The sequence below is a fragment of the Bos grunniens genome, chromosome 3 (genome assembly GCF_055505025.1).
Source record: "Bos grunniens cultivar Pamir isolate PY7600 chromosome 3, Bosgru_T2T1.0, whole genome shotgun sequence".
In the NCBI taxonomy this organism is placed as follows: domain Eukaryota; kingdom Metazoa; phylum Chordata; class Mammalia; order Artiodactyla; family Bovidae; genus Bos; species Bos grunniens.
Window position 1 is genome coordinate 105077404 of NC_141167.1, and position 23830 is coordinate 105101233.

A 23830-nucleotide genomic window follows, 5' to 3' on the forward strand; every position below is an offset into this window, starting at 1 on the left:
CTCTAGGTCTACAAATCCAAGAATCTCAACAAACCCCAAGCATGAGAAACATGGGGGGAAAAAAGCCCACACCAAGGGACAGCATAATCAAATTGCTCAAAACTACTATAAACAGACTTCCCCGGTGGTCCAGTGGTTAAGAATTTGCCAATGCAGAGGACACAGGTTCAATTCCTGTTCTGAGAAGATTCCACATACCTTGGGGCAACTAAACCCCTGCATGGCTATGACTAAAACCTGCACATTTAGCGTCTACGCGCTGCAATACGAGAAGCCACAACAACGAGAAGCCTGCGCACAGAAACGAAGACCCAGTGTAGCCCCCCCCCCCAAAAAAAACAAAAAGAACTACTACAAAATCTTGAAAGCAGCCGAAGTGAGAGAAGGAAAAGATATGTTTACGTGTAAAGACAAGGATAACATCAGATTTCTTGATGGAAACAATGCAAAAGAGAACACAGCAACATCTTTAAAATACTGAAAGACAAAGTATCTGACAATCTAAAACACCATACCTGCAAAAAGTTCTTTTAAAAACAAAGAGGAAATAAAGACTTTTTCAGTCTTTTAAAATTTCCTTTATCAATCTTCTCTTTTACAATTTATATTTATTTGTATCATAAAAGTTCCACTAGGACTTCCAGGATGACTTCCCTGGTCATTCAGCGGTAAAGAATCCATCTGCCAGTGCAGGGGACATAGGTTCGATCCCTGGTCTAGGGATACTCCACATGCCTTGGGGCAACTAATCCTGTATGCCACAACTACCGAGTCCCAGCTCTGGAGCCTGCAAGCTGCAAATACTGAGCCCACACACCACAAGTAATGCACCCAGGCACTCTAGAGCCTGTGCTCCACAACAAGAGAAGTCACCGCAGTGAGAAGCCCTCACATTGCAACTATAGGGCAGCCCAAGCTCACAGCGACTAGAGAAAGCCCTCCTGTAGCAACAAAGATCCAGTGAAGTGAAGTAAGTAAATACAATGTTTCTTAAAATTTCTTCTAATTATAGCCTCAAAGCTTATTTTGTCTGAAAACTATATACATAGTTCTGTTATACATAAAGTAGGTAAGCAACAAGGATTTACTGTGTAGTACAGGAATTATATTCAATATCATATAATAAACTATAATGGAAAATAATCTGAATTACTCTGCATTACATCTGAAACAGCGTTATGAATCAATTATACTTCAATTTTTAGAAAAAGTATTATTAACTACAGTCACCATGCTATATGTCACATCTCCATGACTTATTTTATAATTGGAAGTTTGTAGCTTTTGATCCCCTCCCCTCATTTTTTGTCTCACTCCTCCCACCCCACGGGGCAACCACCAATCTGTCCTCTGCACCCAAGAGTTGGTGTTTTTGTTTTGTTTAGATTCAACATATCAGTGAGATTATACAGCATTTATCTTTTTCTCTCTGACTTACTTCACTGAGCATAATGCCCGCAAGGTCCATCCATGTTGTCACAAATGGCAAGATTTCTTTTCACGGCTAATAATTCCATTTTGTGTGTGTGCATGTACACACACACAGCATTTTGTTTACCTATTCATCCACTGATGGACACTCAGGTTGCTTCCATGTCTTCACTATTGCAAATAATACTGCAAAAAACATGAGGGTGCATTATCTTTTCAAGTTAGTATTTTTGTTTCCTTTAGATAAATACCCAGAAGTGGAACTGCTGGATGATATGGTAGCTCTAGTTTCAATTTTTTTTTTTTTTTTAGGAACCTCCATACTGTTTTTCAAAATGACTGCATCAATTTACCACCAACGGTACACAGGATTCCCATTTCCCATCCTCACCAATACTAACTTCTTGTCTTTTTGATAACAGCCATTATAACAAGTATGAGATAATATCTCAAACTTGTGGTTTTGTTATTTCCCTGATGGTTAGTGATGCTGAACACCTTTTCACATACCTGTTGCCATCTATATGTCTTTTTCTTTTTCGGCCTTGAGGGATCTCAGTTCCCCAATCAGGGACTGAACTCATGCCACAGCAGTCAAAGCCTGGAATTCTAACCACTAGATTGGCCGGGAATTCCACATCTGTTTGTCTTCATGATCATTTATTCTTACTCTCCTTGACTAGTATCTACTCATACTCCTAATTCTAACTGTATGCATGCGCTTGGGTTCAATTGTGTACCTTTTCTCTATCTGCACTCACTCCCTACCCTACATAATCTTATATATTCCACATAATCTCATATATTCCTATAGCTTAAAAAAGCATCCATATGCTAACTCTCAAATTTATATTCCTAGACCTTATCCCTCCTCTAAAAATTTTTTTATATATATTCAACTGTCTAAATGATATCTTCATTTGGGTGTCTAACAGGCATTTTATGAACTTATGTCCAAAACTGAATTCATGAACTCCTGGGATAAAAACTTTCTCTTCCCCTAGTGCTTTCCTCCTCAGTAAAGGACACCACCATTTAACCAACTGCTCACGTCAAACTCCATGCAGTCATTCTTCATTCCTCTCACACCCTACATGCCTTCCTTCTGTAGATTCTGTCAGCACTCCTTTTTAGATATATTTCAAATTCAACCCCTTATCACCACTTTCATGTTATTATTCTGCTGCTGCTGCTAAGTCACTTCAGTCGTGTCCGACTCTGTGCGACCCTATAGACGGCAGCCTACCAGGCTCCTCCGTCTATGGGATTTTCCAGGCAAGAGTACTGGAGTGGGTAGTCCAAGCTATTGTCATCTCCTGCTCAGACTATTGCAATTTTTTAAACTCTGCTTCTGCCCTTCTCAGTCTATGTTCCATAGAGAAATCAGAGGGCTCGCTCTAAAATTTAAGTGGTATCATATCTTGGCTCAAAATGCTTTAATGGCATCTGTGGTGGTTTACAAACACTGTCTCCCCAAATTCTTTCAAAGTCCTCACATCAAGAGGTGGTGGTGATGGGGATCTATGTTCCCTTCTTTTGAATCTAGGTGGGTTCATGACTGTTTCAATCTGTAGAATATAGCAAAAGTGATGCTGAGTGACTTCTGCCACTGGGTCAAAAAGCAATGCAGGTTTTGTCTTATTCTCTGGAACACTGAAGTCTGGAAACCTGAACTGCTTTCTGAGAAGTACACCTTCCCAGAGGCTGTCATGGTGTGAAGAAGCAAAGCCTCAGGGAGAGGTCACATGTAGACACTTCAGTTGGCAGGTCTACTCTTCAAGTCATCTTAGCCCTGGCACCAGACATGTAAGTCAATGAGCCTTCAGATGATTCCAGACCCCAACTAATACCTCTTCCCCACTTCGGCAGCTTTCCAGCTGCAGCCCCAGACACTGTAAAGCAGAAACAAACCATCAGGGCTGGGCCAAATTTGAATGAATTCCTGACCCACAAAATCCAAAAGCACAAAAAACAGCTGTCTTAGGTTACTAAGTTTAGGGTAACTAATTTGTTATATATACAGCAATAGTAACCAGAAGAGCACTGCAAGTCTTTATCATAGTCTCTAAGGCCCTACATAATTTGGCCCACTATCTTTTGACTTTACATCTTCCAATACCCTCCCGCTGCTCCCTTTCCAGTCTGTTTAGTCTCCCTGTTCTCTCCTGTTAGCCATGTGGCTTGCTCCCTTATTTGCTTCATATCTCAGAAAGATTTTCCCTAATACATCTACTAGGGAAAACAACAACAAAAACAATTATCACCTTTCGTCATTATTCTGTAACCCCTTAAAAAGTTTTATTCTTCTTCTTGGTAATTATGACTACCTGGCATATTAGGCTTATATATTTTGGTCTGTTTCCCATCCACTAAAATATAAGCTCCATGGAATAGTTTTTTCTTTCTATTTTATTCAGTGCCTGGCCCATAATATGTACTAGATAATATAACTACCTGCTGAATAGAAGACCACTATCTTCACTTCTTAAGATATTCTAGTTAGTTCTTTTTTTCCAAATCTGTCTCTTCCAAAGTATTTTTTCTTTTCTTCTCAAATCTCTGTATTTAATAGTTTAAATACATTTATTTTATATAGTCAATGGCTCTATTATCTGATGTTTTCAGTTCCTGCTGCTGCCTGTTGTATCTGTGACTTTTGTTCATAGTAAATGAATTGTTTCCTTGTGCTTTTTGTTATTTTTTAAGAGCAGCCTGTCTTCACTAGGACTTTATCTGTAAGAATCCTGTATGGTTTGGATTGTGGACCTGTTCCTCTAGAGCCGTTTTCATGTGCTTCTGCCAGCTACTGCAAGGATATATAAAGTGTTTTGAATAATTTTTTGTACTTATTTCTCAGCTTAGCGATCTCAGACAAAAATAATTTAAACTCATATGAGTTTGGTTCATACTTAAATTTTCAGGGGAGATTTCCACCCACCTCTAGTCAAAGCCTAGGTTGAGATAGAAAATTTTTGTTTCCTTGAACTAGGGGATGGAATTTGTTATGGTCACCTCCCTTCCCTGAACATGTGCCTTTAAGGATCCTGGCTTTCATAGGGGATTCTCACCTCTATTTCTGTTCCGTACAGGCCTAAAATGTTGTCTCTTGGACTCCTCGTGAGCATTAAAACCAAGTCTTTTAGGGACTTCCCTAGTGGTCCAGTGGTTCGGACTCCACGCTTCCACTGTAGGGGGCCTGGGCTCAATCCCTGGTTGGGGAACTAAGATTCTGCATGCCGCACAGCGCGGCTGCAAAAAAAAAAGCAAGTCTTTTGGTTACTGAAACTAGAAAAGCCCCCCAGAATTGCCACAGCATTAAGTCACATGCACACTGCTCATTTTTAGTTCCCTTTTATTTTTGGGGTCCCTGAGAATTTTCCTTACTTCTTTCAGTTCAGGTTACGTGTTTAAAAAAAAAAAAAAAAGTTTATTCTACCCAGCATCACTAGGTGGTGTTTTGTAATGGAAGTGCAAACAGTTTTAGTAACATGGTATGCCATATTCCAGAGTCAAAAATGATGGTCTGAAAATTTTAAATTTATTTTCATAATAACTAGGCTCAGAGCAGAAAGGCTTCCCAGCTTACAATAAACAAAACAAGACCAAAGACTACTAACTGCAAAGAGAAAAACACAGCTTTACCAACAGAGAGATCCTGCTGTCACCTTAACCCATGCATCTAAATTGGCAGTGTAAACAGTGAATCAGGTATTATGTGCCTCTTAATGTGATGCAGTATGAAGATACAGCATCTCCCATGAAGTATTTTTCCAAAAACATATAAACTTTACATTGAAGTCCAGTTTACAGGACATACAGAGAATCAGAGAACAAGCTACATGATACCATACAGAAACGATCTGACAAATCTACAATGTAGAACATGTTGCAAATCAGCTAGTCTGGTTTCTTCAAAAGCTGACATTAAAAATGTGGTGGAGGAGAGGGCTGCAAACCATTCTAGATTAAGAGACACGAGAAGGCAATGGCACCCCACTCCAGCACTCTTGCCTGGAAAATCCCATGGACGGAGGAGCCTGGTGGGCTGCAGTCCATGGGGTCACGAAGAGTTGGACACGACTGAGCAAGTTCCCTTTCACTTTTCACTTTCATGCGTTGTAGAAGGAAATGGCAACCCACTCCAGTGTTCTTGCCTGGAGAATCCTAGGGGCAGGAGAGCCTGGTGGGCTGCCATCTATGGGGTCGCATAGAGTCGGACACAACTGAAGCGACTTAGCAGCAGCAGCAGCAGCGAAGACATACCAAATACAAGGTATGATATTTGATTAGAGCTTGGTTTAAAAAGAAAATCTACAAAAGATATTCTGAGGAACAACTGGGGAAACTCCAAGTAGACTGGGCTTTAGATAGTATTAGGGAATTATTATTAATCTTGTTAGGTGTGATAATGGTACTATGGTTGAACAGAAAATTGTCCTTGTTTGGAGAAGCAACTATATTAATATGTTTTCTATGGCTGTTACAGTAAATTACCACAAACTAAGTGACTTAAACAGTACAAGTTTATTTTTTTTTAATATTTATTTACTTGTCTGGCTGTGTTGGGTCTTAGTTGCAGTACACGGGATCTTTGCTGTCTCATGCCAGATCCTTCATTATGGTGTACAGACTCTCTAGTCACGGCATGCAGGCTCAGTAGTTGTGGTGCATGGGCTCAGCTGCTCCGTGACATGTGGGATCTTAGTTACCAGACCAGGGGTGGAACCTGCGTCCCCTGCACAGCAAGGCAGATTCTCAATTACTGGATCCCCAGGAAGTCCCTGAACAGTACAAATTTATTATCCTACAGTCTGGAAGTCAAAAGTCTAAAATGGGCCTCACTGGACCAAATTCAGGTCATCAGCAAGGCTTCTTACATTCCTCCTGGAATTTCTAGAGCAGTATCTATTTTCTTGCCTTTTCTAGCTGACCACCTGGCTTTTCTTGGCTCATGGCCACTTCCCCATCTTCAAAGCCATCAATGTTGGGCCCAATCCTCATGTTGCCATAATTCTGACTTTCTTTTGCCTAAAATTTTCCATTTTTAAGAACCTTTGTGATTACACTGGGCCCACCTGGATAATCCAGAATAATATCCATATTTTAAGGTGAGCTTATTAACAACATTAATTCCATCTGCTGTCTTAACTCCACTTTGCCAAGAAACTGAATATATTCAATCATTCTGGGGATGAGGATATGGACACCTTGGGGGAAGGGGCATTATTCTAACACTGCAATCTTCAGTATTAGGTGGGCCAAAATGTTCGTTCAGGTTCTTCCTACATCTTACAGAAATATCCATAAAAACTTTTTGACCAACCCAATATTTAGAGGTAAAGTCTAAAACTTACTTTGAAATGATTCAGCAAAAATATGCATGTTACGTATCAATAAAGCAAATATGGTAAAACATTGTTGACTCAAGATAGTAGTTACAGGACTTTCCTGGTGGTCCAGGGGTTAAGAATCCACCTTGCAATGTAGGGGGACGTGGGTTTGATCCCTGGTCTGGGACCTAAGACCCCCATATGCAGGAGAGCAACTGAGCCCATGTGTCACAACTACTGAGCCCACGCACCACAACTAGAAAGCCCTGGTGCCACAATTACTGAAGCTCACCCACTGCAACTAGAAAGTCCATGTGCCAAACAAAAGATCCCACGTGCAACTAACACCTGACCCAGCCGAAAAAAAGACAGACACATCAGATGAGAAATTTGGACTCCTCACTTCTTGCTTGTATATTTAAAAAAGAAAACAGTATGTTTTATCAGTTCAGTTCAGTTCAGTTGCTCAGTCATGTCCGACTCTTTGTGACTCCATGGACTGCAACATGCCAGGCCTCCCTATCCATCACCAACTCCCGAAGCTTGCTCAAACTCATGTCCATTGAGTTGGTGATGCCATCCAACCATCTCATCCTCTGTTGTCCTCTTCTCCTCCTGCCTTCAATCTTTCCCAGCATCAGGGTCTTTTTCAATAAGTCAGTTCTTCACATCAGGTGGCCAAAGTATTGGAGCTTCAGCTTCAGTACTGTCCTTCCAATGAATATTCAGGACTGATTTCCTTTAGAATTGAATGGTTTGATCTCCTTGCAGTCCAAGGAATTCTCAAGAGTCTTCTCTAACACCACAGTTCAAAAGCATCAATTCTTCAGCACTCAACCTTCCTTATGGTCCAACTCTCACATCCATAAATGACTACTGGAAAAACCATAGCTTTGACTAGAGGGACCTTTGCTGGCAAAGCAATGTTTCTGCTTTTTAATATGCTGTCTATGTTGATCAAAGCTTTTCTTCCAAGGAGCAAGCATGTTTTAATTTCATGGCTGCAGACACCACCCACAGTGATTTTGGAGCCCAAGAAAATAAAGTTTGTCACTATTTCCATTGTTTCCCCATCTATTTGCCATGAAGTGATGGGGCCAGATGCCATGATCTCAGTTTTTTGAATGCTGAGTTTTAAGCCAGCTTTTTCATTCTCCTCTTTAACTTTCATCAAGAGGCTCTTCACTTCCTCTTCGCTTTCTGCCATAATGGTGGTATCATCTGCATATGTGAGGTTATTGATATTTCTCCCAGCAATCTTGATTCCAGCTTGTGCTTCATCCAGCCCGGCATTTATCTGCTTTCTAACTTTTTAGAAATAGAACTTAAAAATATATACATAGCTCTGGCTTGCCTTTGCTACCTTGCCTTGTCTTTGTGTTCTTTCTTAGAACAAAGATTCCCTTTTCAACCGTACACACTTAATAAAACTAGTTGCATATTAATAAAATACGTAAAGACTAGTCATCAAGTCTACTATATTCATCTATTCAGGTTCAAAAGTGGAGTGGTAAAAAGGAAGAAAAGAGCGATTTAGGGAGAGCTCAGACAACAGAATGCTATGGCGTTCAGAATGTGGCAGTCCTAGTAAACAAATCCTTATGAAAATTATAAACAAAAAGTGCAGAAACTATCATCTGTTCTTACATTTTAAAAGAGCGCAAATCCTGGTTTGCTTTCTACCACTGGGAGACATCAGCCACAGGTCTACCAAGACCTGTTCACCTGCAGATGTGTTGCTCTGCTGAATCACTCAGTCGTGTCTGTCTCTTTGCGACCCCATGGACTGTAGCCTGCCAGGCTCCTCTGTCCATGGGGATTCTCCAGGCAAGAATACTGGAGTGGGTTGCCATGCTCACCTCCAGGGGATCTTCCCAACCCAGGGATCAAACTCAGATCGCCCACACTGCAGGTGGATGCTTCAGGTCTGAGCCACCAGAGAAGCCCAGATAATAAGTTAAATATCTCCAAATGAGACAATCCAACAACACAGAAAGAAAGTTGATGAAATGAAAACCTCCATCTCAATGAAGGGATCAAGGGAAGATTCTCTTCAAATCAAACTGTTCTGAAGCATCTAGTATGTACACAGTAGTAAAAAATACAAGCAATTCGAGGATTAATTCAAGGATCATACAGTAATTGAGAAATCTAGAGATGTGTTTACCCTCAGAGAAAAAGTGACCTAGTAATAAGAGTTTTAAAATGTGGATGACTTCAAGGATAGACTCTAGGTTTCAGACTAGATAGCTGGTTTCTTCCCCCTTCTTGCAAGATTCTTCTTGCTTCTGCCACACAAGTTACACAAATGTGAGGAGGAATCCTTTCCTCTATCAACCTTATTCTTTGTCTTGTATTCTGTATTTATAATAGATATCATTTTTTTAATTAAGTTAGAAACTCTGAAGTTATGTGAGATGACTCCTTCCTACTTCACTCATTCAAACAAGTAATTTTTTCATAGATTCTAATATACATATTTTTTCTCTATTTTAACCTCTGGTATCAGGGTGTATCTTATAACCAACAGCATTTGACAAGTGACAGTATTTCTTCTTTCTTATTGGTTTATAAACTATTGATACATCTTAAAATCAATGGCATCTTCACATGTGCAGCAACGTGGATGGACCTAGAGCTTCTCGTACTAAGTCAGACAGAAAAACACAAATACCATATGATATCACTTATATGTAGATTCTAATGTATGACACAAGTGAACTTATTTACAAAACAGAAACAGACTTACAGACACAGAGAACAAACACGGTTAACAAAGGGGAAAGGGGGTAAGGGAGGGATAGATTAGGAGCTTGGGATTAGCAGATACAAACTATTATACATAAAACAGATAAAGAAGGTACTGTTGTATAGCACAGGGAATTATATTCAGTATCCTGTAATAAACTATAATGGAATAGAATATGAAAAAAATACATTTTTATGTATAACTGAATCACTCTGCTGTATACCAGAATCACAAGAATGTAAATCATCTACACTTCAATTTAAAACCAAATATCAACAGCATCTTAGAGTCCATGAAATACAATATTTATGAAATGCCCAACATTTATTATTAGCATTTTTCTAGGCACTGAGGATACAACACTGAACAAAGTCTCTATCTTCATGGATTTCAATCCAGTGGGGAAAAGAAACAATGAACAAATTAACAACATGAATAGGTAAAGTAGAGATAAGATCGCTGAAAAAAGTTAAGCATGAAAAGGAGATGGAATGTCAGATGGGAGGAAGAGACTATTCTTAAAAGCAGAATTAAAGTCCTATCTAAAAAGATAACATTTGTGCTAAATCCTAAATTAAGTGGAGAAGTGAGCTCTGCCTGTATCTGGAAGAGAATATAACAGGTAGAGAAAAAAGCAAGAATGCTGCTTGAGACAGAATGGTGCTTAGCATATGGCAGAAACAGTAAACAGGTAAAGATGAAGTGCCATACCCAAGAAGGAGAGTGGCAGGAAACGAGGTAGGAGAGGTAATCCAAGGGCCAAACCAAGGGTGTATCTTGAAAAAAGAGCCAACAGAAATGCTGGTGTACTGGATGAGAAAAAGTAGTCAAGCATTACTCCAACACTGTTATCTCCACAATGAATGATCATGTTTTTTATGAAAACGGTGAATAACACAATATGTTTGGAGGAAAAATGAAAGATGTAGTTCTACCATGTTAAGTCTGCAATGCCTATTAGACACAAGTCTAGAGTTAAGAGATGTTTGGCTGAAGACACAAATTCAGGAGTGATAAACATACAGACAGAATTTAAAGTCACGGGGTAGACAAACTCATTTAAGAAGTGAATGCAGGGACTTCCCTGGTGGTCCAGTGGTTAGAACTCCACAGTCCCAGTGCAAGGGGGCAGGGTTCAATTCCTGATTAAGGAACTAGGTTTCACATGCCATAGCTAAGACCCGGGGCAGCCAAATGAATAAACAAAAAAAAAAAAGAGAGAAGAAGAAGAAGTGAATGCAAACAAGAGAGGAGGTATCAGGGCTGAGCTTTGGGGGTACTCCAACGTTTATAAATTGAACAGAATATCTAGCAACTAAGATTGAGGAGCGGTCTATGAGGTAGGAAGGAAACCAGGAGAACATGGTGTCCTAGAAGCCAAGTGCCTTTTCCCCTACAAATCTAGATCTCTCTAAAAGATCTAAACATCTCTGGAGTCTCTCCACTCTTTCCAACTTTCCTGCCATCCCTTAGTTCAGAACATCATCTTTTCTCTCCTAATCTATAGCAAATATTTTAAAAGATCTTATGGTCTCAGTACCTAAGTCCCTCGCCCCTACCTTTCATTTTCCATATAGCCAGTGAAGTGATCTTTAGGAAAAAAAAGAAAAGAATCCAATCTCATTATCCCATATTTAATATCAAAGACTCCTCATTATCGCCAACACTGGCACACAGGTCCGTACATCATCTTGTCCCAATTTACCTTTGCAACCTTGTGGTCTGCTACTCCTGCTCTTAAGTATTTCATGAGCTAGGCCCAACTACATATTCTTTCATTCTTCCGAGCTCTTCTGTATGCTACTTTCTTTCCCTAGTAAATCCTCCAACTCTTACTTTAAGACTACACAGATATTTCTTTTATTAATAGGGTGACAATATGTCTTGGTTGCACGGGACAGTCCCAATTTACACCTGGTGTGCCCTCCTGATGGTAACAGTGATTCTTTCACCTTTAATAGTGCCATTCTGGAGGGTAAATTAGATGGCTGTCCTATCTATGAAAACTTCCCTGTTTCCCTAGGCAGTTTTTTCTCCCGCTCTGTTCTCAAACCATTTTTGAACATGTCAGTACCTGTCTCATTACTGAATTACTCGTCCTTTTCCCTTTAAAAACTGTGAGCTCCCAGGGGGTCTGGAACCTTATGTATTACTCATTTTCTTATCTCTTGCACCTAATCTGTTCATAAAACGCAGTCAAAAATGTCTGGTTTCAAGGAATTCTATCTCCTGTAAATACTCAGAAGAGAAGGTAGTCAGAGGAGAGAAAGAGTATGGTGTTGGGCAGCAAGTCTGAAACTGGGAGCCAGTCGGAAGAAGGGGTAATCTGTTCCAGGATTAACAGCAAAGGGTAGATACAAGAAGAGGAAAAGAAACTTGAACTCAAAAGAGGGCCTGCCACCAAAATGTTTTCAATCTATTAGAGAAATATGTTATACTTTCAAAAATTCTTATTTCAGGTATTACAAAGAAACATTCCAAAGTTCCATGTTTAAAAAATATTAAAAAGCTACTGGAGTTCAGAAAAAACCTGTACAAGTCTAGGAAAATGTTTATGAAGCTGGAATTTAATTAGTTCAGGATACTGCCATCCTTATGGGGCAAAGATATAACTGAACAGTAAGCTCCTTACCATATCTCTATTTCCCTAGTTGCAAACAAATTCCCTATACAATATTAATATGTTTAATAAATGCTTCTGATGATTAATATAACTTACATTCGTTTTTTTAGTCTGCAATGTACTCTTACACACATTACGTTTTATATGAGGACAACATCTCTGTAAGACAGGCAGAGTAGTAAAACTGTCTCAGTTTTATAGATGAAGAAATCAGGCTTCCTGGGATTTGTAGACTAGGTTTCTAGCTTGCCAGTTTCAATACAAACTCATCTTCACTTTCTGAAGAGCAATGCTACTCAAACTGTGGTCCACAGACTGGTGCTGGTTCATGAACTGTTTATTACCGCTCTGCAACAAGATAAGCATAGAAATTCAGAGTAAGCATTTAGAAATTTGTATTTTAATTTGACAGAGTAATTTTATGCCTGTTGAATCTAACAAAAAAAATACTGGGCTTGAATTTGGATATCTCTTTTCCAGTAATTCATCTCATTATATTTACAAAAGTATTGGTCTATGCTACCTATATTAGAAAACCAAACAAAAAGTTGGTCCTTCATCACAGATGGTTTGGAGAAGTATCATTATAAAGGGGAATGTAGATCAATATGTCACTCATGGATGGAACTCAATAACTTTAACTTTGTCATTTTCCTTTTACTTTATATCCATGTTTTGCTAAGTATCATTTTAGACCCTGTATCAGAATTACTTTAGATACGTGTTTAAAATAAATCCTCCCAAGCCCATTTCAAAGTAATGAACTGGAATTTCTCGGTGAGGAGCCAAGAAATCTACATTTTATCATGTTTTCCTGGTGGTTATTAGGTACTCCATATAGTTTAAGAATTATTGTTCTAAACTTTCATAATAGAAACAGGCAAGTAAGTAACCTAGGGAATATATAATTAAATAAAGGAATAGAATGGGAAATTCTTGAAGAGATGGGAATACCTGCCTCCTGAGAAACCTGTATGCAGGTCAAGAAGCAACAGGTAGAACTGGACATGGAACAGTGGACTGGTTCAAAACTGGGAAAGAAGTATGTCAAGGCTGTACATTGTCACCTGCTTATTTAACTATATGCAGAGTACATACATCATGTGAAATGCTGGGCTGGACAAATCTCAAGCTGTGATCAAGATTGCTGGGAAAAATATCAATAACCTCAGATATGGAGATGACACTACCCCAATGGCAGAAAGCAAAGAGGAACTAAAGAGCCTCTTAATGAAGGTGAAAGAGGAGAGTGAAACAGCTGGCTTAAAACTCAACATTCAAAAAACTAAGATTATGACATCTGGTCCCATCACTTCATGGCAAACAGATGGGGAAAAATGGCAACAGTGACAGAATTTATCTTTTGGGGCTCCAAAATCATTGGGGAAAATGACTGCTGCCACACAATTAAAAGACACTTGCTCTTTGGAAGAAAAGCTATGACAAATCTAGATAGTGTATTCAAAAGCAGAGACATCACTTTGCTGACAAAGGTCTGTATACTTAATGCTATGGTTTTTCCAGTAGTCATGTACGGATGTGAGAGTTGAACCACAAGGAAGGTTGAGTGCTAAAGAATTGATGCTTTCAGACTGTGGTGCTGGAGAAGACTCTTGAGAGTCCCTTGGACAGCAAAGAGAGCAAACCAGCAAGGAAATCAACCCTGAATATTCACTGGAAGGACTGATGCTGAAGCTGGAGCTCCAATACTTTGGCCATTTTAAGTGAAGAACCGACTCCTTGGAAAAGACCCTGATGCTGGCAAAGATTGAGGGCAGGAGGAGAAGGGGGTGACAGAGGATGAGATAGCTGGACAGCATCATCGACTCAGTGGACATGAATTTGAGCAAACACCAGGAGATAGTGAAGGACAGGGAAGCCTGGTGTGCTGTGCAGTCCATGGGGTTGCAAAGAGTCAGACACAACTAAGCAACTGAACAACAAGGCGTTAACCACGTTTTTCCAATCTCCTTCAGAATTTATCTATTATATTCCGTTCTTCTTTGGGCAAAGTAGAGAAAATGTAGGCTTTCTTTAGGAATGTTATACTTAAAACAATATTTAAATAATAGTTAAAAGAAGAAAACAAAAAAAAATTTCCGTTTTATCAGAGGGCACCAATAACAACAGGTGGTAGGAGAGAGGAGTTTTAAATGGTTGCAACTTTTCACACTACTCTGAAAAACATGATCTCTTAGGTACATTTCATACACACTACTCAGGAGAGCCTCTTTTCAGATAAATGGTTTTTTCAAGTGATATATTCACCACACAAATTTGCAAACAGTTGGGGGGAAGTGCACTTCAATAAGAAGCAAAGTAACATGGTGTGCATTGGGGACAAAGGAGCAGGGGACATAGAAAGGTGAGTAACATTTGAGTGAGGCTAAATATCAAAACTATGGGCTAAGAACCATAGAAACAACACTTCATTTAACTCTCAAAACACTCCTATGAATTCCATATTATCTCCAGCCTATGAACGAAGTAATTGAGACTTAGAAAAGCTAAATATACCTGTCTAAAGTCATATAATACACAGGAGGAGCGTGTGCGCATGCTCAGTCGTGTCTGACTCTGCGACCCCATGGACCACAGCCCGCCAGGCTCCTCTGTCCAAGGAATTTTCCAGGCAAGAATATTGGAGTGGGTTGCCATTTCCTCCTTCAGGGAATCTTCCTGACCCACAGATTGAACCTGCATCTCCTGCATTAGCAGGTGGATTCTTTACCACTGAGCCACCTGGGAAGACCCTACAAATATATAGGAGAGCCATGATTAAAACCTATCACTACACCAAGGAAGTGGGTTTTCAACTCTCATGTCAATTTTTTTAATTGATGGTGGTCACTTGTAACATTCTATCAGTAAAGACTTATTCAATTACTGTCTGCCATAGGTGAGTGTGAGTGATAGTCACTCAGTTGTGTCCAACTCTGCAATCCATGGAATTCTCCAGGCAAGAATACTGGGGTGCGAAGAAGGCAATGGCACCCCACTCCAGTACTCTTGCCTGGAAAATCCCATGGATGGAGGAGACTGGTAGGCTGCAGTCCATGGGGTCGCTAAGAGTTGGACACGACTGAGCGACTTCACTTTGACTTTTCACTTTCATGCACTGGAGAAGGAAATGGCAACCCACTCCAGTATTCTTGCCTAGAGAATCCCAGAGATGGGGGAGCTGGTGGGCTGCCGTCTATGGGGTTGCACAGAGTCGGACACGACTGAAGCGACTTAGCAGGTAGCAGGTAGCCAGGAGATAGCGGAGGACAGAGAAGCTTGGTGTGCTTCCATGGAAAAGCAAAGAGTTAGACAGGACTTAGCAACTGAAAAACATCAACAATGAAAGGAAAGTTTAAGTAAGCCATAACTAATTTCATTCCTTTTCTTGTATGTGTGTATTCTGGAAAATATAGCTATTTAAAATGTTTTTATGTTAACATGTAATCGATTTGCTATTCTTATTTTTAAATAGTTTAATTAATAAATATGTCTTTTTAATTTCTCAGCTTTAAAAAAAAAAAAAAAAGAATACTGGGGTGGGTTGTCATTTCCTTCTCCAGGGGATCTTCCCAACCCAGGAATCGAACATGGGTCTCCTGCATTGCAGGCGGATTCTTTACCATCTGAGACACCAGGGAAGCCTACTAGTAAGAAACATTTCTAAGTATAAAGACAGGTCAACTTAAAAAGTATCAGCAGATACATGCTTGACTTTATTTTATAATATATAGACGATACATTAGAATATGTAATGAATCCATACACCTTTTCCAAAGGAATACACGAGACAGAAGTAGCAATAAATTATAAATGACAATCATCAATCAGATGAAATAATTTAGATGAAGCTTCTCTCTCTCTCAAAGAGATGGGGCCTGGGAAAGTGGTCAGGATGGAACTACAATGTGCTTTTAACTTTGTATGAAGAATAAAATTCAGTTCCATGTTGCTGAACATAGTTCTGTTTTTGCCAAATGAATCTACTTCAATTACTGTCCGAATGCTTTATTAAAACTCTGCCATAGGCACAACATATGAGAACAGTAGTGCACACATACAAATTATTTACCATATACACACTCTCATAAGCAGAGTAGTAAAACCAGAGAGATTTTAATTCAGTGGCCTGTGAGGGTAACCACTTTTTTGCGCTTTGAGGAAATTAAGAGCTGGGGGGTGGTCATGAAAGGGCAATGGCAGTGATCTGTAAGCCCTAGGAGAGACTCACAAATGTTTTTGGCTTCACAAAAATTTCTCCAGAATATCCCTCAAGGATATTCACAGCTCTGTATACTAAATTAGTCATAACAGAGAAGGGAGAATGTTATAAGTAGTAACCTAGCCAGATATTTATTCCACAAAGAGTAAGTTTAACAAGTTTCTCTTAATGAAAATTCTTGTACTTTAAAAGGGGCAAACATAACCATACAATTAATTCTACCTCAATGGGGCTTCAGAGATTAATAGGCTCATGCCTACTACTTGCAAATGTGAGCTGAATGAACTGCAATTTGACTTCCACCAAACCAGAAATTGTATTTCTAGGTCCTGCCAAAGATCACAGAGCAATGGTTCTGTACTGCACATCTCCAAACTACCCTGATGCACACCAGATAGCCAAGCTCCTTCCAAACTATCTAATGCTTCCTACAGCCAATCATTTCCAGCAACTAACTCGACACTTTCCTAGGATGGAAGCTCTCTACCTCAGTTTCCTAAAGGAACTTAAACATATACAAACCAAACTGCAAAACAAATTCCTCAAATGGGGGTAAAACCCCTAAGGAAAGACAAAATGGCTATAGTGTATGTTAGATGCGACAAAGAGTGAAGCTATCTTCTAATGTACCATTTTACTGGATCATCTTAGACACTTCCACATAATCCTGGAGATAACAATCTCTGGTATTCATCACTTGATGGAACAGAAAAGGTTGTGGACAAGGGCTTAAGAAGAGTAGGCATCAATGTGAATATCTAAGTCCTATTAACTATTTCTTCTTTTTTTTTTTAAATATTTATTTTTATTCATTTGTCTGCAGCGGGTCTTAGTTGTAGCATATGGGATCTAGTTACCTGACTAGAGATTAACCCAGGCCCCCTGCATTGAGAGTGCAGATTCTAAGCCACTGGACCACTAGGGTAGTCCCCTCTATTAACTATTTCTCATTAAAAGGAGGTTTAGAAAACAGGGAACCAAGAGAGACCACCTGATCTCTGCATAGGACACAGAGCACAGCATAGCTTATACTACAATATATCTAGCTATATATACTAGCTAGATATATATATCTATATATACTATATATATATATACTATATATATATATCTATATATACTAGCATATATATATAGTATATATATATATACTATATATATATATATAGTATATATATATATATATATATACTATATATATATCTATATATACTAGCTAGATATATATATCTAGCTATATATACTACGATATATCTAGCAATATTATCAGTCATAGGTTAGAAATTAACATGACCCAACTATAGAAGACACTGCCAGATTACTAGTGTGTTGACCAAAATGTTCATTTGGGTTTTTCCAGGGACTGTCACAAATATCATTAAAGCTATTACAAAGCCCCAAGCCTGCAAAGAAAGAAGCTGAGATCCAAAGAAACCATAATTCACTTTTATCAACTTTCTGCTGAGTCAAGACTTACTCTCCAAATGAAAGATGCAAAAATTACATATATGACACAATCAGAATCTGTCTTGGGTTTCCCTGGTGGCTCAGTGGTAAAGAATCCACCTGCCAATACAGGAGACACAGATTTGATTCCCGGTTCAGGAAGATCCACATGCATAAGCCAGGTGCCGCAACTATTATTAAGCCTGTGCTCTAGAGCATGGGAACCGCAACTACTGAACCTGTGAGATGCAACTACTTAAACTCATGTGTCCTTGAGCCTGTGCCTCGCAACAAGGAAAGCCATTGCAATGAGAAACCTGTACTCACTGGGTCGTACTTAAATTGATCTACACTGAAACCAAGGCACATTAACCCTTTCACCTAAATCTTGATTTATTTTTCTGATACAGCATGCATTTGCTTATTTTTGCTTTTCTCCTTCCTCCATTAAATTATAAACACCATGGAATGAGGGATCTGTCTACTTTGTTCACTGCTATTATCCTCATTTTTGAGATAACTTCTTGGAATGTAAAAGACAACACTAAACAAAACCACTCAATGATTATCTGTTAAATGAATAACTGGACCCTTCATTTACATGATGTTTTGGTAGGGGAAGAGGGAGCAGATGAGACTGAGCAAACTATACAGTTCTAACTTAAGCAGAACTGATTCATTTCTACTATTTCAGGATTATTCAGCCTTCTTACTAGTTGGAAGACTTATGATGATTATTCTCTGTGTAAACATCTTCCCATTTCTAGAGCAAGAAGCCTCAACCCCTGTACAATATCCCACCCACCCTCATTCTAGGTAGTCAGTGCAGTTTTTGCTTTGCATTTTTCATTTTCATTCACCTCCTTGGGTCACATTAGAGAAGGTTATGGATCAGATACACATACATGGGTAATCAACACCAGGGCACCAAGAGCTCCTAAAATGATTTTTGTGACTATGATTTTAGAATGGGAAAATATCAACACAGGGCATCTTCAATAAAGAAGACCCTTAAGACCCTTAAGGGCTTCCCTTATGGTTCAGCTGGTAAAGAATCCGCCTGCTATGCGGGAGACCTGGGTTCGATCCCTGGGTTGGGAAGATCTTCTGGAGAAGGGAAAGGCTACCCACTCCAGTTCTCTGACCTGGAGAATTCCATAGACTGTATAGTCCATAGGGTCACAAAGAGTCAGACACGACTGAGCGACTTCCACTTTCGCTTTATGACCCTTACAGCAGGAAAGAACAGTTTCTCAGCTGGCTTCCTGCTGTTTCAATTTATTTTCTATTAAATCTGATAAGCCTTCTTGAATATAATACTTTCCACTATTACTTACTACCTGGCCCCCTCTACTCTGCCCACCTAACCAAGTTACTCTGCCCCAATCTTCCAAAAGACAGCCTCACTTTTACATATGCATATACTACTCTCCTAGTCCTTCCCCTGACACACTTCTAAGTATAAATTCCTGTTCTTTATCTGATAAAACATATTCCTGAGTTAATTAATCCTATCCAAGTACTTATTCTTCCAATGTCCTGATACTGTGGCTCACTGCCCATCAAAATTGATTCCCCCTCCTCCTTCCACAGTAATGGAAATACTGGCTACCCTAGATGTTCGGCTCACTATATTTCCTAGGTTCCCTTGGTGATTGTTAGGCTACATTCTTGCCAATGCAATACAGAGAAAGTGATATGTGCTACTTTCAGCCTAATAACTATAAAAAGTAGGCAAACTCTTTCATGCTTTTTCCCATTCCTATTGGCTGCCACACAGTTTCAAGCCTGCAGACAAGGACAATACCCTAGAAATTGATCCTCCTGCTAGTGGTATGAACATTTCTTGGGAATTTGTTGGATATACAAACTCTCGAGCCCCATTCCATATCCATGAATCAGAAATTCTGATGATAGGGACTAGGAACTTTCTTTTATGCTTTAACAAGTCTTCCAGGTAACTCTGATGCACACTACAGTATGAGAATCATTGTTCTAGAGATCAGCAGGTAAATCAGTATAAAAGAACCTGAGTTCCTGAATTACCACATGAAATAACAGAGTATCAGGAGGCAATCACTTTGGGCAATTACAAAGTGTTTTACAAAGTGTAATTACAAAATTACAATTTGTTTCAAATTGTAAAAAATACTTTCTATTTTCTTTGAGCTCCTGCATTTTTATCTTTGTTGCAACTGTTAGCCATATTCTCCCAGTTTTTAAAACTTTTTGGTCTCAGGATCCCTTTAAGAGGACACTCCTAGGGACTTCCCCAGTAGTCCAGTGGCTATGACTTCATGCTCCCAATGCCTGTGTTTGATCCCTGGTCAGGAACTAGATCCTACATGCCATAACTAAAAGAGTCTTCATGTTGCAACTAGAGGTCCCATATGTCACAATGAAGATCCAAGATCCTGCATGCGGCAACTAAGGCCTGGTGCAGCCAAATAAATTAATATATATACATATGAAAGAGGACACTCGTAAAAATTAAAACTCCAAAGAGAGTTTGCTTGTAGGCTATAATATCAATAGTTACCATATTAGAAATTGAAACAATTTTTACAGTATCAATTCATTAAAAAATAAGCCCACATGCCACATTAATATAAATAATATATCCTTTATTACAAAATAACTATTTCTCCCAAAAAAGAACAATTTAGTGATACTAGTGGCATTGGCAACCCACTCCAGTGTTCTTGCCTGGAGAATCCCAGGGACGGGGGAGCCTGGTGGGCTGTCGTCTATGGGGTCGCACAGAGTCGGACACGACTGAAGCGACTTAGCAGCAGCAGCAGCATCAGTGGCATTATTTTACAATTTTGCAAATCTTGTTAATGTCTGGCTTAAAAGACAGCTGGATTCCCATAGCTGTTGTTGCATTCAATCTGCTGTGATATGTTGTTTTACCTGAAGTATACGGAGAAAAAAATCTGGTCTTAGATACATAGTTAGAAAAAGAAGGGTATTTTTTTTTAAAGCCTTTAATGAATTCATTATTTAAAAAACTTTTTTAGCTCTGAAATGATTTTAAACTTAGAGAAAAGTTGCAACAATAGTTTTGAGAAGTCCTATACACTCTTCCAATGAGTCAACTCTGGCGTGCTGCAATTCATGGGGTCACAAAGAGTCAGACACGACTGAGCGATTGATCTGATCTGATCTGATACACTCTTCATTCTGTTCTCCCTAATGTTCATATCTTTAAAAAAATTATTAAAATTGAAATATTTTTAAATTAGTTAAATTTTAATTAAAGTATAACTGCAGTGCCAACATCTTTTATAACCATAGTATAACATTCTGAAACCAGGAAATGAACAGTGTTGATACAATACTATTAACTACTCTACAGGCCTTATGCAAATTTCATCAGTTTTCCTACTCATAGCCTTTTCAGATCCAAGATACAATCCACAATCCCACACAGTATTTAGTTGTCATCTCTCTTTGGTCTCCTCCAACCTGTGACAGTTCACTAGTACTTTTTTCTTAAATAATGTTTATTTGTCTCCATCAGTGTCTTAGTTGCAGCACATGGGATCTTTGTTGCATCATGTGGGATCTTTCACTGTGGTCTATGGATTCTCTATTGTGGCACACAGGCTCTCTAGCTGAGGAATGAGGGCTTAGTTGCTCCAAGCTACGTGGGATCTTAGTTTCCTGGCCAGGGATCAAACCCACGTCCCCTGCATTATAAGGTGGATCTTAACCACTGGACCAGGGAAATCCTTTATTAGTCTTTCTTTACTTTCAAATTTTTGAAGAGTACTAGCCAGTTCTTTTGTAAAATGTTTTTCACTTTGGATTTGTGTAATGTTTTCACATGATTACACTGAGACTATGCATTTTTAGCAATGTCACAAAAGTGATGGTGTGCCCTTTTCAGTGTATCAGGAAATATGTGGTGTTGATATATTGAACTATGGGTGTTGTTAACTTTAATCACTTGACTGAGGTGTCTGCCAGGCCTCTCCACTGAAAAGTTATTATGGGAGATACCAGGGGTTACATTAAATTCCATTTTGCATCAAATTTCCACCTACTAATTTTAGTATCTATAGATAATACCTGCCTGCAACAATTATTACTGTAGTACTTGCCAGATGTTTCCAAAATACTTATATGTTAATCTGAATTTTTACTGTAATAAATAGCTGTCCTCATTTCCCCATTTATTCAAATATTTATTTACCACAATATGGACTTGTGCACATTTATCTTATTCCATGGTTTATAATCCATTATTATCTTTATTTATTTTATTCTTCAAATTGTCCCCAGATTTGGTCACTGGCAGTTCCTTCATGTTGGCTCCCCAGTTGTTTTTTTTTTTTTTTTTTTAAAGCATTTCATTACTTTCTGGTATCACATGCTGTTTCAGACTCATGTGAATTTTTTCTTTTCCTTAATCATTTCTCTAAGGAGTTCTGGTTCCTTTTATTTCAGACGGGCATCTAGAAACCAAGAACTGATGTCAAATGTGCTCACTGCTATGGTGAACAAGGAAATAGACACACGCACACATAAACACACCTCTGCATCTTTTTCTATATTTATCTGTATATATGTGCATATGTATGTATACAGATTAAAACTCATATGAGTTCATACTGATGTGTGTGTGTTAGTCACTCAGTTGTGTCCAACTCTTTGGGACCCCATGGACTGTAGCCAACCAGGCTCCTCTGTCCAGGGAATTCTCCAGGCAAGAAAACTGGAGTGGGTTGCCATTCCCTTCTCCAGGGGATCTTCCTGACCCAGGGTTCGAACCCAAGTCTCCTGTGTGGCAGATTCTTTACTGTCTGAGCCACCTCATATTGATGCTGCTACTGCTGCTAAGTCACTTCAGTTGTGTCCGACTCTGTGCGACCCCATAGACGGCAGCCCACCAGGCTTCCCTGTCCCTGGGATTCTCCAGGCAAGAACACTGGAGTGGCTTGCCATTTCCTTCTCCAATGCATGAAAGTGAAAAGTGAAAGTGAAGTCCGCTGAGTCGTGTCTGACTCTTCGCGACCCCATGGAATGCAGCCCACCAGGCTCCTCCATCCATGGGATTTTCCAGGCAAGAGTACTGGAGTGGGGTGCCATCGCCTTTTCCGCCTCATATTGATGAGTGGTACTCTAATACTCTTTTTTAATTGGTCAGAATTGTGGATATCTTCATTTTTGATATAGTCAAAGCTCAATACACATGGCTAAAGGACTTGAATAGAAATTTATCTAAAAGATACACTAATGGTCAAAAAGTACATGAAAAGATGCTCAACATCATTAGTCATTAGAGAAATGAAAACCAAGACCACAGTAAGATACCAATTCATACCTACTAGAATGACTACTGGAGAAGGATACGGCCACCCACTCCAGCATTCTTGCCTGGAGAATTCCATGGACAGAGGAGCCTGGCCAGCTACAGTTCATGGGGTTGCAAAGAGTCGGACACTACTGAGCAACTAACATTACATTACATTTGGATGACTATAATCAGAAAGTTGAAAGTAAGTGTTAGTGAGAATGTGGAGAAAGTGTAATCCTAGTATACTGCTGGCAGGAATATAAAGTGGGATATCTGTTTTGGAAAATGGTTTAGCAGTTCCTCAGAAAGTTAGGATTATCAAAAACAGAATTACATTTGTCCCAGGAATTCCATTCATAGGTAAAGAACTGAAAACAGGTATTCAAACAAAAACTAGCACAAAATGTTCACAACAGCATTATTCACAATAGCTAAAAAGGTGCAAATAATCCCAATTGTGAACTGACAAATGGATAACCAAAACGTGGTATATTTCCAGTGGATATTATTCAGGCATTAAAAGGAATAAAGTACTGATACATGCTACAACATGGATGAATCTCAAAAACATTATACTAATACTAATGGGAAGCAAATGCTTAATGGGCACAAGTTTCCTTTTGGAATGATGAAAATGTTCTGGAATTTGACTTAGGTAGTGGTTGCAAAACTGTGAATGCACTAAACACCACCAAATTATACAATTTAAAATAGTTAATTCAGTTAA

General features: G+C 39.1%; 1 protein-coding gene across 8 annotated transcripts in view; it reads right to left on the reverse strand.

Moving 5' to 3' along the window:
• Positions 1–23830, reverse strand: part of GATAD2B (GATA zinc finger domain containing 2B) — an 82685-nt gene that overhangs the window by 22888 nt on the left and 35967 nt on the right. For 2 of the 8 annotated variants that reach the window (XM_086392878.1, XM_086392877.1), the window contains exon 2: positions 12230–12481. The exons of 4 other annotated variants lie outside the window; for them this stretch is intronic. In XM_086392878.1, the coding sequence (XP_086249004.1) occupies positions 12230–12267 (38 nt within the window). In that variant the 5' untranslated portion in view covers positions 12268–12481. Of the gene's footprint in view, positions 1–1438; positions 1618–12229; positions 12482–23830 lie in introns of those variants that run through there. 2 more of the 8 variants (XM_086392880.1, XM_086392884.1) reach the window with 2 other exon arrangements.